The sequence below is a fragment of the Sylvia atricapilla genome, chromosome 3 (assembly GCF_009819655.1).
Source record: "Sylvia atricapilla isolate bSylAtr1 chromosome 3, bSylAtr1.pri, whole genome shotgun sequence".
In the NCBI taxonomy this organism is placed as follows: domain Eukaryota; kingdom Metazoa; phylum Chordata; class Aves; order Passeriformes; family Sylviidae; genus Sylvia; species Sylvia atricapilla.
In genome coordinates this window covers 97,812,301-97,830,927 of record NC_089142.1, presented here as the reverse complement: position 1 = coordinate 97,830,927, position 18,627 = coordinate 97,812,301, and the positions used below count along the sequence as shown (strand labels likewise).

Genomic DNA, 18,627 nt, shown 5'->3' with positions numbered 1-18,627 from the left:
AGTGTTTGGTTACTGACACCTGTTGGCTAAAACCCGGGGCAGTTGGGCACTGAGCTTCCACTGAGACATCTTCCCTAGAACTGTCATCCCAGCTTTCATGTGCTCAAAGTCTCTCCTGTTTATTATCTGTTTCCCTTAACCTCTCTGCTGTAGTGCTTCATTTCCAAGGAAGATCAATAAAGGAGTTAAGCTAATAAAGGAGTTAAGCTGGGTCTCAGGGCATCTGTAACAGTGGCTCTTCCACTGCCTTGCTCTTTGGAGGATTTTCATTACCCTGCTCAAAAACACTCCGGCGTGTTTCAGGGCAAAGGCTGTTAGATCCTCTTCACTGACTGATTTTTTTCTGTGTTTTGTTTTTTTTTTTCCCTAAACAAAATTTATGCTCCAGCTCAAGTGCTGGAGGGCTGCTTACTGTAATACTTCTAACAAAATTTATGCTGAAATCCCTTCTCCCATGTCATCTAGTTCCTCTGGTTTTCCAGGAAGAAACAAAACAGAACAAAATCTCATGAAAACATCTGTGAAGCCAAACACTGTGTACCAGCAGCCAAAGCCCCATCCCTGCAGGTTATTGTTCTTGCGAGCAACTTCACATCAAGCTTTCTGCTGTGTTTGCTCTTGGACTGATGGGGCTGCAGATAGAGAGGGAGAGCAGCAGCTGATTCTTCAGGGTGGAAGAAACAGTCCCTGTGGGAGGCACAGAGCAGGGGGACCAGCAGAGCACTGCACTGATCTTTGCTCAACATCATCACAATCCAAGGAAAGCTGCACGGTCAAGGGCCGTGTGCTTCTTGTGCAAAAAGCCTTTGGGGTTAGTCCAGGAACAGATGAGAGACCTCCCAGGAAAAAGCTCCTGAGGAGCTTTTCTGGGTTGACTTCCCTGCCTGAAGCACTGCTAATCTGGGAGTGGGATGCCCACCAGCCTGGAGCAGCCACTCAGCTCACACAGCTGAGCATCCCTGGGCCCCGCATGAGGGGCAGAGGCAGGAGGCTGTCACACGTGAGGGCAGGGCAAGAGGTTCCCAAGCCACAGCTGGACTTCACAGCTGCAAAACCTTCCTGCTGAAAGTGATGAAGCCAAATGGCTGCATCCTTTCCTGGAGCAGCAAGCTCCTGGAGGTGGGTCCTGTCAGTGTGACAGTGACTCTGCAGCGATGGAGCAGGACAGAACAGCCCAGGTCACAACCAGCACCAGACCTTGCCTTTCCTCTGCTCCTGTTGGTTTACCTCACCCTATGAGGTAGGTCTGAACAAACAGTGGAGAGACCCCTTTGCTCAGCCTTTTTCTGAAGCAGAACAGATGTCTCTGGCACACAGCAGCTCCACAAAATTACTTGGGATGGGAGCCACTGTCACATGGAGGCAGGCAAAGCTGAGCCCAGCGAGGGCTGGAGGCAGCCACTGCCCAGAACATGCCATGCCAAGAGCTGTGCTTTCACCCTGGACACGTGTGCATGGACACACACAGGTGTGCCCAGCTGCCTCCTCGGGGCCCTCCCTGCACATGCAGCCATAAATGGATTCCAGATTGACTGCATGAGCTTTGGGAAAAGGCAGATTAGAGGGCTAACCACAGGCAAATGCAGTTGTGGAAAAGGACAGTGAATGCTGCTGAGGGAAAATCCCAGCATCCTTACCTGCATTGGTCAGTGTTTGCTTGGATGCTACTTTGGGCCAGGCTGACCCTTTTCCACTGTGGAAAGCCAAGGCCAGCATTGAGGCAGGTGCCTTCTCCCTGTCCCCTGCTACAGCAGCAAGCCGGGCCAGGACATAGGCCAGAAAGAACAATCTTGGCTTATCAGTAACCAAGTGACTTTTCTTCATTTAGCTACAAAAGATGAGAAAGAGCTTGTTCTGCCAGCATAACTTCACCTAGCACAGGTGATCAGAAATATGGACTATTCATTTCCCATACTTATCGACCAACAAGCAGCAGATTTTTTCCACCTTGATGGTCCTGTTCATTGGCCAGTAAAGAAAAAAAAAGATCTTGCAGATGATCTCACATCAGCACATGCCCTATTTCTCTTATAATGTCACTCTCACCACTGCACCTGCCTTCTAAATACTTGCAGGGATAGTGACCCCACCACTTCCCTGGGCAGTCAGTTCCAATGCTTGACAAACCTACCCATGGAACTTTTTTCCTAACATTCAACCTAAACCTCCCTTGGTGCAACTTGAGGCCTTTTCCTCTGGGTCTAGCAGATTTCATAACCTTATAACACTGGAAATCTGACTACAGACAGGAACACTGAGCCCTCTTGTCCAACCAGATCAGACAACAAGCCAAAGAGCCTGAATATCAAGTCCAGTCAGGAAGAGCATAAAAGGTCACTTGGCTGATGCCAAGAAGCCAAACAATGGACCTGAGCAGTTGTTGGTCATCATTTCCTATTATCTAGTTGTTAACACTGGGGCATCAGCACTTGCAGGGTTCAGTACTGAGTTACTGCTACTTTCCTCTATTGGCTTTAAAGGTGCTGCTGCCACCATCCCCACCACGCTGCATTAAATCTAACCGTGCTAGGAAGTGGCTGTGAATTAGGGCTGTTCCCACACAGCCACTTGAGCCTAACTAAAATGAGATAAGAGTTGTTTTTTCCTCAGTGAGAAAATAAGCTTTGAGAAAGGCACTAACTCGGATGTTGTTGGTCTGATTCCTGTTTTTCTCCTGCTGCTGTTCCTCCTCCTCACACAGACGCAGACCCCTTAACTAAACCCTTTGGTAGGAAAGCCATGCTGAACCCAGGGGTTGCTTGCTCCAACCTTGCTCTGCACTTGGACAGCCAAAGGCAACCCAGGCTCCCCAGCTGCTGGGGCTGCACTCTGGGATACAGACCATGGCCAATGCACCTCCTGTAGGTGAGCAACAGGCCCAAGCTCTGCCTGCCAAATGCTGACAAGGAGAAAAGGAGCCTCAGAGTGGATTTTATTGTGCTCTGCAACTACCTGGAAGGAGTTTGTAGTGAGCTGGGGGTTGGTGTCTTCTCCCAAGTAACAAGCAACAGGAGAAGGATATTAGGGAAAATTTCTTTACCAAAAGGTTTGCCAAGCACTGGAACAGGCTGCCCAGGGAGGTGGTTGAGTCACCATCCCTGGGGGTATTTAAAGACGTGCAGATGTGGCAGTTAGGGACACGGCTTGGCTGCGCTGGGTTAACAGCTGGACTCAAAGACATTAAAGGTCTTTTTCAGCTTAATGATTCTATAATTCTGTGGCACTTTACAGCTCAACAATCCTAACACCAGGGACTCTCCTTGCCTTTCCCTACTGGTTCAGCACAAAGAGGCTTAAGGGCACAGTGCAATGCTGCCATCCCATGCCTTTGGAAACCTCAACCCAGGAATCCCACCTTCCCGCCTTCAAAACCCACTTAGAAGTCAAAGAGATTTTTTTAAAATAAGTACATTTTCTGATCTTCTGGCCTCAGAGGCCATGCAATGCAGCTGGGTCACAGCTTGAGTTTTGTCCTGGAAAAAGTCTTCTGAAATTGAAAGCTGAGCCGGTCACAACATCGCCTAAAACTGGATTCCCAGGCCAGGGCCACCAAAGTGCTAGATCAGACCAGCTGAAGGTCTCCTGACCCCAACAGCAGATCCTGGGAAGGGTTTAATGCCTGGAACTAATTTCCCCATGAACAGGAGGGGATGCCTTTGAGTACGGTACCCCCTGATTCATTCTTCTCTATGAAGCTGCCCAAAAGCTACAAAGCTTCTCAAAGCTCTGCAAAGGTTTGGCAGCCCCAGCACCCCACAGAGATGAGCTCCACCATTCCAGGCCATGGGAAGCAGTACCTCATCTGGCTGATTTGAATACCCCAGCAAGTGATTTATCTGCTGCTCCTGGTTCTTCTGTTACAGGACAATGAATGGGGTTTTCTTATGCGCCTGCTCTCTACTGTCATTGTAAGCAGCTCTTCTCCAGACTAAGATAACTTTATACATTTAATGATTCCTCAGCCAGCTCAGAAGACTTTGATTCCCTTCTGTGCCTTTCTCTGTACATTTGTTTTTACTCTTCTGTGTGTGGAAGGAGGCAGGGGCAGCACCTCCAGGGCAGCCCCTGCGCGACCAACATTGGCTCTGTGTCTGTGGAGGAAAACAATCATTTTTTCAAGCGGGGTTTAACACCTCGAAAGCAGGCTTTGAGCACGGTGTTCGCAGTCTCACCCTCACGTAGCCGTGTCCCTCGCCTGGTCGGCGGAGCGCTGGTGGCACCGGAGTCCGCAGTTCAATCCTGCCATCTGCAGCTCCCGCCTGGAACTGCTCGGCACCGCCCGCCCCGCGGGAGAACAGCCCCTCCTTCCAACACCCGGCTCAACTGAACCTCCTGCGGTTAGAATTCCCGGCGGTGAGAGCAGGAGAAATAGGGCTTGAAGACGAGTGAATACACTGTAAATGAGATAAAGTCTTTTCTCGAACGATTAAGTAGTTAAAACACACACACCAGACAAATTAAGATGAGGTTAGCCTCAGGAGAGTGTCTGCTTATCACCAGTATTGGGGTGTTTTAGCTGTGTTGTTTTCCAGAAGTTCTTACACAATCTATCCATTTTAAGGGGAGAAATATGGGGGTTTTTTTCAAATAATTTGCCCAGGAAATTCCGACTTGCCAAAGCTCTGCATGCCTTCAGTGCTTTATTCATGAAATCTCAGAAGGGTTTGGGTCTTAAAGAACAATCTCTCCTGCCACCAAACCAGTTCTTCTGCTGGCTGTGTCCCTCTGAGCCACCCCCAGCTGGATCCCAGTTTAGCTCTGGGAGCTGTCATAATCCCTGTCCAGATCTCAACACTTCAAATTCCTGTGCTGGAGGAGAACATTGTGCTCCATCCACCCGAACTCCTCTATTATGCATGACATGGATTAATGAAGTCTTCATTAAATCACAGTATATCTCGTCAAAAAAAGAGAAACAATCCGTTCCTGACCTAAAAATTTCTACCTCTGACTTTCTACCACTGAGTACACTTGAGTCTCAGGCTTCTCTAAAAGCTCCTCCATTGTTCACTCAAAAGTAAAAGGGAGTTTTGCAAATCCTATCCCCTTTTTTATTGACTCACTCTGGAGCTAGAGAAGGAAATAATTGTTCTATTCCTTGATGATTGAATAGAATCAATTCACCCGTAAAGTGTCTTGAAAGACATGTATGTCTGCATAAAGGCCTAATGCCACTTATTTCTTTGTTAATGCTATGCTATATTCAAAGAATCAAAGGCTCTTGCTTACTTAGTATGTCACACAAAATTCCCATCTCAGTAACAGCAGTCTGTTCATTAGAGAATTATTTTTTTTTTTGATGTGTGACTCATGAATCCCTCTAATGTAGGTCAGTGGGAATGTGTGTCAATCCACCACCAGCCTGGCAGCACAGAGGGCACATCCTGAGGAACAGCCCTGATGGCTCAGTGATGATACCGCAGCTTCCTGAACCTTTCAGCAGCTTTGCAAGCAGCTTCTGGCCCTTGCCTTCCTCAGTTTGGCGCTTCCAGCTTGACAAAGCAAAGCTATTTGCTCAGCCTGCTGTCTCTTGGATGTGGCTGCTGTCCAGCAGCACGACCCCCTCCCAACCTTGGGGACAAGGAGAGTAATAAGCCCTTGAAGTGAAATTGCACAAGGGTAAAAGCCCCAAAATTATTTTTACAAATGTGGTTTCATGGGAAAAGGCTTCTTCTCTCCCATATTCTGATTTTGGCTTTAAACCCAGCCCTCTGTCTAAGAAGTGCCTGCAAAGCCATGCCTTCATGTCTCAGCAGCAGAGCTGAGTGATTGCAGATGTCTGCCTTTCCTAGGGCTTGTTCACATGCAGAGAACATTAAGTAGGAGAGCTGGATCTGTCGCCTGCTCCAAGAGCTGAGCCAGAGGTGCTGTTTCCCAGCATCTGTTAGCACGGAGCTCTCAGGTGAGCTGTCTGCTGCTGCCTGCAGGGACACGGGCTGTGCAGGCCCTCCAGAAGGTTATCCCTGTCGGCACCAGGGGCAGAGCCTGCAGCAAACAGGCTCCCCCATGGATGTGGTGACCCAGGCCCACACACAGCAGTCTGCCAAGATCTCCTCGTTTGCCTCGTGGGACTTTCCCAGGCCCCATGATTTTTCCAGGGCAGTAAAACACAGAAACCTCCCCAGAGCATCTCTCAGTCACCTCTGCCACAGGCACTTGCTGCAGGGGTTGGTGCTTGCACCAGGAAACTTCTGCAGTGGCACAGAAAGTGCTGCCTTTGCTTCCCTGTGCCCAGGCCCATCCATGCCCAACTTCATTCTCACTGCTCCTCTTCCTTTATTCCAGCCAGGCCACCTCCTGCCCCATGGAAATGCAGGGAGTTTCTGATACCTCTCTTTGGGAAGGAGGAATGATTATCAGCCCCTCCCCAGGCCAGAGCCAACACCCAAATGAAGAGTTTGAAAGGGTCAGTGTTACAAAGGCCACTCAGAAGGCCAGAATTCCCTTCTGCTGCCTTTAATGAGAATTCTGCCTGGCAACCAGGGTCCGGAAGAAAATGTCCAGGTGGACCACACCACATTGTTCCTTTTGGCTTCGTAACAACTTCAGCTTGATATGTAGGGCTTTGTCCAAGGGACTTCCATGGCAACCAATGATATCTAGGAGCTATGGACAAGGTATCCAATTCATCTAAATTTGATTAAACTGTGCTGGCCTTCACTGATCACGCTAAAAGCTTGAAACTGTTTATTTTTTTCCAGTGGGGGAAAAAGTCCTTTGGTTTTATCTGATATAATAATGAAAAGGGAAGCAGAATGCTGTGTCTAGGAGGGAAAAAATCAGGAAAAGAAAAAACTGGCACAGTTTTCTTTTAAGCATTCTTCCTTTGATCCAGTAAAATCAAGACTGCTTGACAATCTCAGTTTCATTTTATATCTCCTATCACCTCTGAGTTCTAAAGCATGTGGAATGCTGGTTTGAAAAAAATAGACAAACCAAAAACCAAAAGCCCAAACAACTAGAGACATCAACATTTCTACAGGTTAATGGCTGTGTTTAGGTCTTGCAAATCATACACACCGTTGGGAAGCAAAGCACCTTCCTGCTCCATGGGTGGAGATGTAATTTGTGTCCCTTGGATGTAAGGAGAGGGGTTTTAGGCCATGAAATCCAAGGGTGATGGAGAAGGTTCACCCCACAGCTGTGCCTCCCAGTGTGGAGCTGGCAACCATCATTACAGTCCAGCTCCTCAGCATCAAGAAGACAAAATAAATAAAGAGGAGAGGAGGGTGGAAACAAGATGCAGGATGGGCAAGAGCCATTCCTCACACTTTTCACTGCAATATTCCTGCAAATTTTGTATTGTGAGAAAGCTCTACTCCACTAAGTTGCTTTTCCCCTGATTTCAGGCTAGAAGATCGTTTGCAATCTGCTCTGCTGACTCAAAATGCCTATGGGATATCACCCTAGAGAATACACATTCTATTGAATACCAAGTACCTTTCACATAGGCAATAGTTTTCCCTCTCTCTCTCCATGGCAGGTATTTCAGCTCAAACCCTGGGAATGCTTCAGGAAATGCATTCATCATCTGGCTGAATAATTCAGCCTATGGAGATGATATATTTCTTCCCCTTTTCTTGAATGCATTACTTTTAAATGCATAATACTGTTTGCACAATAATCTTTCATCTTGCACAGCCAGCCATGATACAGAAGTATTTCTGTGGCAGCTTTGCCTTTGATGCTGGATGGCATCAAATCTAATGGGCGGCATGTAAAGCAGGGAAATAATATTTCCTCAAGTGGAAAGCTGTATGTATTATTTAACCAGCACCAGCCTTAGGTGGACCAGTTCTTCTCTCAGGGAAGGGACATGGGTTGGCTCTTCAGACCTCTGGTATCTCAGAAACAATGTCAAATTTTCTTGGGGCACTTCAACAAAGATCCTCCCCATGGTGGCTTAGGGAGGGAGAGGCAAGGGAAGGATTTAAGGATTTGCAGCACTTCAGCCCTTCCCAGGGGCTTTGTGAGGAGCAGATTTCTGCGTGCCAAGTGCTGCGAGCAGTGAGACGGGAGCTCAGGCCAGGGAGCCTCTAGATGTCACTGCCAGGCAGCAGAAATGGACCCCAGAGCCACAGTGGGTTGGGGACACCTGCCCAGGCACAGCCGGCAGGGACACGGGGTAGCGATGGCCAGCCTGGGGCGGGGGACATTGGGAATCCTGCTCTGAAGAGGCTGCTGTGCTTTGGGACTGCCTGGGCATCCCCCTCCCCAGGGCTGAAAAGGTGCAGCAATTGCTGGGACCAGGTGCAAGGAGTGCAGCCAGAAATTGCATGTTAAGTTATTTCGTGTGAGGAATTGCCAGGGAAGAGTGAAATGGTTTTGCTGCAGCTCTGCAGCAAAGAGAGCCTAAAGACAGGTGCTAAGGCTAAGCTCGACAGTGCCAAGCAGAGCTGGCACCCCTCACCAGAGAAATGATCCCAATATTTGTTTGTGCCCCTGCTGAGCCACCTGAACACAGAGAGGGGTCACTCTTGGCAGAATTTCCATCTGCTTCCTACTCAGAGAAGGACAAGTGCCTCTTTTGAGAAAGGGTCACCACCTTGCTGAGGGCAGCAGCAAGACCTGAGCATTCCCAGGCGCCCCTCCAGGCTGGTATTCCTCCTCTGGAGCACCAGTCCCTCACTGCTGCACCCCTGCCTGAGACAGGCCTGTGAGTGTGCAGCCCATGGTCAGGACATTTGCTGTGGCCTGGCAGGGCTGCTCCCTGCTCTGAGAAATGCATTGCATTAAGAAATAAAAATAAAAATCATTACTGCACACCATAAAGTGCACAGGCCACTGGGCTGCTCACAGCCAGGGTCTCACCCAGCCCTCCACTCTCCAGCCATGCATGTGGTAATGGAATAATGAGACTTTTTTTTTTTCCCATTTAAAAATAGTATAGCTATTCTGTATAAATTGCAATTTCTGTGCGAGAGACCTGAGCCAAAGGCAGAGAGGGAGGTTCAGTTGCTCCAAAGCTGTCCATGAGCACCCCCAGTCTCCCATGGCACAACAGCAAGATCAAGATGTGTTTACTGAGGTGTGAGCATCAAACCACAGCCTCCAAGGTGCCTGGGAAAGCCTTGATCCAGGCTGCATGCTCAGGAAACAGACCCTGTAGGTAAGACATGTGAGAACTTCCTCATCTGTCCATCTTGGCATGCTTTGGGCACAGCCTTTGCCAGTCAAACGTGAGACATGAAGCCTTTGGGTCTCAGGAGAAGGGCAGTAAACAGCAGGGCTCCAAGATGACATCCAGAGGTCATTCTTGCAGGGTCAGCTCTCACCACTCTGCACCAAAGTCCTTCTAAAGCTAATGGTTGGCTTAGATCCTTCCTAATTTCATCAGCTCTATATCCCATCTACTGTGCTAGGAAGTTCAGCATCACTAATCTCATCTGCTTCAGCCTGCTTCTTACCCTCTTGAGGGCTTTAGCCTCATGAAGATTTAAAAATAGAGCATTTGTTCGAGGTCCTTCTCTTCAATTTCTAACAGCAGATTCTCTTAGGGCTTTTCAGACTTGTGTCCCTGAGGACTAGGAACTGATTTTAATCAAAAAAATTAAAGATGATATTATCATAATTGGATGAATCTCAGAGCCTTCACAAGTGCCAGAAACCTCATGGGGACCACACTCACTTTTCAGAGTTGGCAAACACAGATGAAGGGCCTGAAGATTTTAATAGGGGCACCATCCCCATAAAGTTGGCCTTCACAGCTTAATCACACAAAGATGAAATGTAGACGTTTTCTCTCTTTATCTAACACCCCACTGATGTGAGCTGCCTTTGTTTTCAGTGTTGGCCTCAGTATTTGTGAAACGTATTTAGCTTCTTGTTGCTTTTGGAAATAATAGTCACCACTGTATTATGGCCAAATCACTGCTTTTCTCCCTTATTGACCCTTTTTTTTTTTTTTTTTTAAGGCTACCAAACACCCTTGACTTTGTTCGTGGGATGGTTAATCAACAAGTCTGTCACAATGATGGATTCCTCCTGAATTGTTGCTTAATTAGCTTGGTTGGAGGTATAAATCAAGTGGAATACCAATTCCTCCAGTGCCGCAGACAGGCAGCCATGCTCAGCTTGACAGCAGTGAATTATTACCCTGCCCCAGTGCAGGATCAGCCTGCAGGCACCAGCCTGCAAAGCCAGAGGGGCCTTGGGTGCTGGTGTGCACAGAGCCACACACTGCTGGGTGAAGGGCTGCTGGGATGGAGCTGAAGGGCTCTGCAGGGCTCTGTGCCTGGGGACACTCCCCAGAGCATCACCCCCAGCAGCTGCTCACACAGAGAACCCATGGATAGGTGATGTTTCTCCCCAGGGGTGCCTGGGGTCTGTGCCTGCTTTTCAGTGAAGAGGAGACATTTCAGTCTGTGGCCAGGCTGAGTTATGACACAGGGGTCTTTGTCTCCTGACAGGCAGAATTGCCTTCCACAGAAAGGCAATTATGCACCTCAACAAAAGGAGAAGTAGTACATCGGCTGCAAATTAGCATTTTTAAGATTAATCTTTATGGCTTGGTATTTTTACAGATGAGATTTTCAAACAATAAGGATGTACTTACACCAGTTTACTTGAACGGAATTTTGCAACTGTAACAGAGATGACTTCTCTGTAGCTACAAAGAGCTTGTTCCCAACAGGTCTGAGACATCTTGAGCACTGCTGAACTGTGTGGTGGAAGTCATCCAGAAGTACTTGAAGTTTTTTAATTATCCTTTTTTAATTCCCAAGCTAAACTACATAAACCTTTCTTTGAAATGATTCTACTAATAAGCCTTTTTAGCAAAGCATATTTATTTTTCCATGGCCCCCTTTTTATCTTCTCTCTTTGCCAACATTTGCAGAGGGCTTAATTAGTGATTAACGATTTCAGGTGGGATGTGTAAGTCCTGCTTGGAAGAAGGAATACATTTGTTCAAAAATTACTGAAAAATAGTAAATAATTTAATTTTACTGATTTCCCCTTGCTCTAATTTTCAGTGGAAGAGTGAGTTCAGTGGGCCCTCTTGCCTAGGACCAGCCGGCATGAGTAATGCTCTCCAAGCTGCTGAAGGAGGCAGTGACACAACACAGACTGACCTCATGATAACAAAGATCTGCGTTTCATCTTCACCTTGTGATGTAGGTGTTGCTCCAGTGTGTGACATCTCGCTGCCAAATGGGTAAATCTGTCGCTAACGTGTGGATGCCTCAATGGAAACCTGTGCAGAGGGTCTGGGTGAGGCACACTGTGAATTATATTGCCATGGCAACCCTGGATTTCTTTCATCCGTTGACATTTGCATCCTTCTTTTTTGGCATTTTCACAAATAGAGCCTTCAAAGATGATTTTTTCAATAGCTGAGTGGAATAGATCACTAAACTTGCTGTTAAGGCCATGATAAAAAAGTATGAAAATTAAGTTCATATGTGAGTACAGAAAGGTAATAGCTACTTTTCAGTTTAAGTTTTGAAATTTTGAGCAGGAATTATGTCTGAAGAAGCCCTACATTTTTAATGACATCAGGACAGTGGAAGAGAATGCAGTTCAGATAAACTTTTCTATTCCCAGACAGTCCCAATATAGATTCTGGAAGTCAGAAAAAAGCACTGAACAATCTGTTCTATATTTCTAATATGCCACCCCATTGCTGCAGCAAATAAAATGGAACCCCTATAGTTGAAGAACTCAAAAATGCTCAAGACTTGTTTTTTTTCTAATTTATTAATAAAAAATATAAAGAAAATCAAAAGGTTTCTGGTGTAATTAGTGAATTCTGAATAATTTCTTCAATCATTTTCTGGCACTAAAAAATGCCACACAAGAAAATTAAGAAATAATTCAAATAAAACTGTGCCTTAATTGTTTTTGTAACCTACATCTTATACACTCCTTTCACACAAATGGCATGAGTCTGTTCTTTTTTTGCAGTGAAGTTAATGGAGCTGTTCCTAACTTCTGTACTATTTACAGGAAGATGAGAGGAGATTACAGTCAACACTTCCAGCTTGCCCAGATCATTAAGTACTACCAGCTTATCCATGGAGTGCTTTCATTAGCAATTCTTCTCTCTCCAAGGCATCTCCGGTTTTCCTGGAAAGGACTTTTCATCCCAACATCTGAGTACCACCAAGCATAAGGACACCTGGCTCCACTCCTTCACAGTGGGTTTTTAAGAGCTCTGGGTGGCTTTTGTATGGCAAGGCCTTGGGCACTGTCCTACTCAGGAAGAAGAAAAGTCACCTAAAACAGAGGTAAAGAGACTCACTCAGAACACAGCCAGCTTCAGGTCAGCCTTTAGCAATCACTAATGGAAATATTTTTGCCAAGAGAATTGTCTCAGCGAGTGCCAAGTGTGTTTTCCCACATCAATCACAGTTTGTTAGGCTCCAGTTTTAACAGTTCTGGTCCTCTGAGGCTCCTGTGCCATGACTGCCCAGGCTCCAGCTGCAAGTGTCTGCTAAATTGCTCAAGTGAACTGCTTACAAACACCCTACAGGCAGGATTTCATTCCAAACCGGTAAGTGAAAATTATGATTAATTATATATTCCCAGAAGTTATGATCGGTTTATGAATGATTCATGAAAAAAAAGACAACTAAATAGACTATGAATATAATTTGCAAGCAATAATTTAAGCAACTTCATCTCCAAAGGCAAAGTCCTTCTCATATTTACCTAATGATAGTCTGCAGTGCAAGTGCTGGGTACAGTTGTGAATATTCTGTTTCCACACATCAACACATCAAAATGCACTGTCCACAGCTCTGAATGCAAAGAGCAGCCTTTCAAACAAACAACTGTTTGCAAGCAGAGCTCAGGGGGTGAAGGCATCGCAGTGCTGAGTGCTGAAGCTCCAGCTGGACATACTGGATGTAAGCAGGAGCCAAGAGAGAGGAGCAGCAGGGCACAAATGTTGTCCTGGGGTCAAGGTGAAAGACATGGAGCCATCCCTGCCTTGGCTCTGAACCTACCATGGTTTCTCCCTGGGAGAGTGCAATTTAAACCCTAGTTATACATTTCCCCTTCCAACTTCACATCCAAGCTGGCATCCAATGCAAGCTGCCTTCAGAAACAGGGTGTGAGACACCAGAGACGCTGTTCATGTATTATTTATTATTGTAATTCCTGTCTACAGGAAGGCTTATCTGGGTGCAGTTCATGGATTTCAAAGAATGTCACGGGTTTGGGTTTTTTACTCTATTTTTTGACCAGGCTGATGAGGAAAGTGTCTGACTTTGCCCAAAGATGCTTTACAAATTCCTGGGGTCAACTGCCCCTCCATTGCATGTTTTCTCTGAGGATTGGGTTTCCTCCCTGCTTTCTCCTCAGTGACAAATGTTTGGGACCAGCACCAACACTTTACACAGTGGCATCACAGAGGGTGAGCTTGGCACGATGGCCAAGATGGTTCTCAGGTGTATAAACAGCACGAGTTTTGCAGGAAAAGGCAGAGTGTTTCGTGAGAACCAAGCAACAAAGTTGGAAAGTCCAGAGGAAAACAGTACCTCTCTAGGCCTGACATGAAGGGAGCAAACATCAGAAGGAGCACAAGGTAGGGACTCTTGTTCAAATGTAAACCAAATCAATCACATAATTCTGTTAAAAATGTGAAATCGGACTGACCAAGAAATCTAAGTTACTTTGTATACCCACCCTCTATTTGACTATACATTTGCTGCTGTGTAAGATATGCAGAGGTGATTGCACCCCTCAGAGGACAAAAAAAATAAGTTCTGCTCACTCATCTATTATCTCAGGTGAGGGGCAAGTTTCTAGCTGAGCCATTGGTGGTTTGCTTGACTGGTAAGGTCATCAGCAATTCCCTAGAAAAAACAGCCCCAAATCCAATTCTCTTTGCAGCCCCTCTCATGCTGCAGGTCTCACCTCTTTCCCTCTTCCTCTCACAGCTTCTTCTCTCAAAACCCCCCATAACCCCAAGGCTGAGCTTCCTGCAAGGACCCCACCCTCTTGTCAGCACTGAGGAGATTTCTTACCTCTGGCATCTCTCTAGGTGTACATGACAAGAGTCAGCCACTGGAAAAAAAGAGAAAAAAAGGTGCATTTAGGCACTGATGGTACACCAAGTCTTCAGACTTGTCTCAGGACCTTCAGGGGTGACCCAGTGACTGTAGTCCTTTCGTACTGCACAGGATAGTTAACGGATTTTGGAATTGCCTCTTTCCCTTATTACAATTTGGACCCAGAAACTCTTTCCATATGTTGTTTTCCATGATAAATTATTGCAGCAGCTGCAGCATGAGCAATTGGTGGGAAAGGGTGGCATCTGCCTGATTTCAAGTGGAAGAGATAGCAATTCTGGGAACCTGGCTGTCCTACAGACTACCCTGTAAAATAGGTCCAGGTCCTCTGCTTGCAAACTGTGCTCTGCCCTTGGTGCAAAACAGATTTAACAAGCAATGAGGCTCTGCAGAGTGTAAACGGGAGCTGGTGAGATTGTAAAGGCTTTAAAAAAAATCTTTTTAAACACTGGGTTGTCAAATAACAGTCCCCAGACTGATAAAATGCAGTACTCAGGCATATCACTATGGAGCACAGCAGGATTTTTGCTTCAGACTAGCTGATAAAAAGCCTGATGTATCCCCATTCAGCTGGCTATCCTTCAGGCTGTGCTTTTAAGACAAACAGCAGCAGCAAGCATTTGTCTGCTATTTCTTTCTTAAAGCCAAGATGTTTTGCAATTCAGGATTAACAGATGGGGCAGTAAGAAATGAGGGCATGATTTTTTTTATTTTTTATTTAATTTTTTTGTCACTCCCTCAAAGTCACTTTGAGCAATGTTTCCAGCAATGACAGGCTGGTGTCAGTAAGGGAAGACTTCATGCCTTGGCCAGGGATGGCCACCTCTGAGCTGTGCACCAGAGGGGCCAGAGAAGCCCAGGGAATCACCTCCCACACAGGATGTACTTCCAGCCAGGCAAAACCTCCACCCCTCTTTGCTAGGACGAAAGCCTAGCAACATACATCACACATCATCCTTAACTTCACCCTTCTGCTAACATGTAGTCCCACTTTGGAGCTGGAGAGAAGAGAAGAGAAGAGAAGAGAAGAGAAGAGAAGAGAAGGGAAGGGAAGGGAAGGGAAGGGAAGGGAAGGGAAGGGAAGGGACGGGAGGGGAGGGGAAGGGAGGGGAGGGGAGGGTAGGGGAGGGAAAGGGAGGGGAGGGAAGGGGAGGGGAGGGGAGGGTAGGGGAGGGGAGGGGAGGGGAGGGGAGGGGAGGGGAGGGGAGGGGAGGGGAGGGGAGGGGAGGGAAGGGAAGGGAAGGGAAGGGAAGGGAAGGGAAGGGAAGGGAAGGGAAGGGAAGGGAAGGGAAGGGAAGGGAAGGGAAGGGAAGGGAAGGGAAGGGAAGGGAAGGGAAGGGAAGGGAAGGAAGAGAAGAGAAGAGAAGAGAAGAGAAGAGAAGAGAAGAGAAGAGAAGAGAAGAGAAAGAGAAGAGAAGAGAAGAGAAGAGAAGAGAAGAGAAGAGAAGAGAAGAGAAGAGAAGAGAAGAGAAGAGAAGAGAAGAGAAGAGAAGAGAAGAGAAGAGAAGAGAAAGAAGGAGCATTCTTACCTCCATCGCCGTCATCAAAATTTGTGACCCGCCTTCTGCTAAGTTTTGGAATGCATCTAAGGGCAGAACAAAAAAACCTCATTTCACAAGGAAGAAGAAAGAACACAATGCAGACATAAGGCTGTGGCAGCTGAGGAGCAAAGCTGCAATCCTTGTGCTGGGATGCTCTTCCTGGCTCAGGTGTCTTGCCTGGCCACATCTCATTTCTGTGCTGGGTATCCCTTCTGCCTTGGCCCTTGGATCACAGCCTGGGAAGGCATCCCAGTTTTGGGGCCAGAATTTGGCAGAAGTGTAGGGACAGGGACTGCTCAATGTAGCTGCTTTCATCTCCTCTCACAATTTGTTTCAATTGTTTTCCTGCCTGAAGACTGACAGGAGGATGGTGAACTAATGAAACACATCTTCCCACAGGGAAACTTTCTGTTGGTCCTTTTCCATCCTCCCTGGCAGAGAGTGATCACAGTGTGCCCTAAGAAAGTGATTTTCTTGAAGTCATTAGTATGCCTTGCAAGCTTTTTGCAGGGAATATAAATGCAGATACTGCTGTTATTCAGCTAGAGTTTGAAATTAACATTGCTGAAAGTTTTTTTGACAGAACACTTTGCCATCAAAAAATTTAAATCCATTCAAATATTGTTATTCTATGTGCATATTTATACTGCAGTATGTCTAGGAGAAGCCTTCAAACCCAAGTGTTTGGATAAACTCAAAACATAGTATTTTGAGGGGTTTTATTTATTTAAAAAATTGCTTTTCTCCTAGAAATGTGCTGTTATAAACAGTAATAAAAAGTGGAAACAAATTTAAGTCTGTCTGTCCTTGAATAACATATTTCTCTGGGAGCTTGAAGTTTCCCACCCTGAATGGAAAAGACTTTGTAAGGTTACAGATGTTTTGAAACCTGCCCAGCCTTAGCAAAAAGGCTGCTGGAGAGGGTAGGAACAGGGCACAAGGGCTCACTGCTCATCTGCCCCTTAGGAGGCCACCAGAGCTACCTGTATGGCCCAGAGCAGGGAGGAAAAGTGGCACATCCAGCCTGAAGAAAGGCACGGAACTAGGAAATCCTCGTGTTGTGCCCAGTCCCTTGACAAGGCTGCATTTGCAGGGCTGGGCTTGCACCCAGCAGTCTTTTCAGGAAAAAGTGGCAGCGCTGAAATTACCTCCTCTGGGCAGAGGTAAGTGCCTCTTTACTGCTTCATTAACTCCGGTTAAATAGAATTTGCAAAGAAGCTCCTGCTTTTGGTTTGGGTCTCATCTCTGGCTATCTTGAAAGGATGAGTAATGATTTAATGGGACAGATTTTATCTTCCCTGCTGCATTCACATCATCATAAAGGTTGACTGCCTTTTATTCCCACTTGGCACCCTTATCCTCTCCTGTAACAAACTTATTCGCAATGATCTAAAAAGTTTGAGAAATGTATTCCACATTAAACCCTCTGTAAAGTGATAACTGAAAAACTGGAGAGCATTTTAAGATTCTCATTACAGACAGCAATGAAACTTTTAGAGACTCCTTTCCACATGGATACAAAGGATTTGTCTTTACATTGGCACTTAAAGTGTAAAAGGATCTTTTTTTAAATAAAAAAAAATACTATGGCACTAATATCGGCATAAAAACTTTCATCTACAACAAGTGACATGTATAATCACAAAAAATGGGTGTTTACAAGCTTTGTTTTTAATGAAAGCATTAAAATCAGGACATGCTCTGATTTTACAACACTTTCAGAGCTGCTTCTGCTGTACTCCCTTGAAATGGGATTTTAGGCAGTGTCATCCAAGCAGATCTGCTGACCACTATTGGCCCATTAAACATCAGTGCTAAAAACACATGGGAGAAATGAGCACTCGTTTCCATGCACTGTTGAAACCCAGCTCATTCCAAAGATGAAATAAATTGCTGTAGCGATGTTCTAGCACAGGGGTCACAGTTGCCGACTTCATTTAACTGCCAATATCTCCAGTCAAAATGCTTATTATTAGAGTAGCAAAAATTACAATTTTGTAAAACAGAATTTCATTTCCATTCAAGCAAAAGCTCATTTACAGACACTCCCTTCTTTCAAGTGTCAGACAATAGCTGGATGCAAGGCAGGGAACTGGTTTGTTTATCCACAGAGGATACTGGACTTTCTCCTTAGCAAAAAACTGAGAGAATTTTACTGCACACTAAACTGCTCTCTAGCAGCCAGTTGCTCCAGTGAACAGGAGATAGATAAATCCAGCTCCTGGCAAACAGGCTGCCCAAAGAGCTGCCTGGACTTGGGGCAGGTGCGTCACTTCCAAGCCCCGCTGTTGGACACGTATTATGACACCTCGTGTGGCGTCCCTTGTCCCTGCTCTCAGGCTGGCAGTGCAGCCAGGTGCCCGGGGTGCTGGCACTCACGGCTCATGGTGTCGAGGCGCAGCATGCAGCACACGAAGTCGGAGCAGCCCATCCTGCCCGCGGCATCGCCGTAGCGCAGCATCATCAGCCGCAGCAGCTGCACGTCCGTGGCCAGACCTGCCGAGGGAAAGACACGCTGGGAGGGGGACACCCTGGGGACACCCTCAGCCCCTCGCCCTGCCATGAGTCCCCGGACAGCCTTTCCTCCACTTTGGGCCTAAGAGTCGGGGTAGGGTGTAGGCGAATCCGCGGACAGCTGGGACAAGGAATTCTGCCAACCTGTACATTCTAGAACACGTGGTTTTATTGCAAGGGTCGTGGGTAAAAGGGCCTTCCTTCAGCCACCAGCCTCGGCTGAAGGGGAGTCCCAAAGAGAGAGGGAGAAAGAACAGCAGGGTGAGAGCTGAGAGAGAAGGGAGTGAGAGAGCAAGGGGGCAGGGGGAAGAGAGCAGGAGAGTGAGAGTAGGGGGAAGAGGAAGGGTAAGAGTTAAGAAGAGAGGTAAGAGTTAAGAGAGTTAAGAGCTCAAGGTCTTTGTTACAATACATTATATCTCCTTTTGTGATGAATATTCTAATTTTCAGTGACCAACCAATACAAGACACAAAATCCTATAGAGTCTACATACAGCCTATAAGAACTACTGTATTACCATACTGTGTTATATTTTAAACTCTAAAAACTACTCTTTAGA

At 46.5% G+C, this 18,627-nt stretch overlaps 1 protein-coding gene across 1 annotated transcript in view; it reads right to left on the bottom strand.

Annotated features, from left to right (window-relative positions):
• Window positions 1-13,950: 13,950 nt before the first annotated feature.
• The window catches only part of CAPN13 (calpain 13), a 42,655-nt gene continuing 37,978 nt past the window's right edge, over window positions 13,951-18,627 (bottom strand). The window contains 3 exon segments of the mRNA XM_066314379.1: window positions 13,951-14,010; window positions 15,545-15,600; window positions 17,936-18,052. Of these exon segments, the coding sequence (XP_066170476.1) occupies window positions 13,984-14,010; window positions 15,545-15,600; window positions 17,936-18,052 (200 nt within the window). The 3' untranslated portion in view covers window positions 13,951-13,983.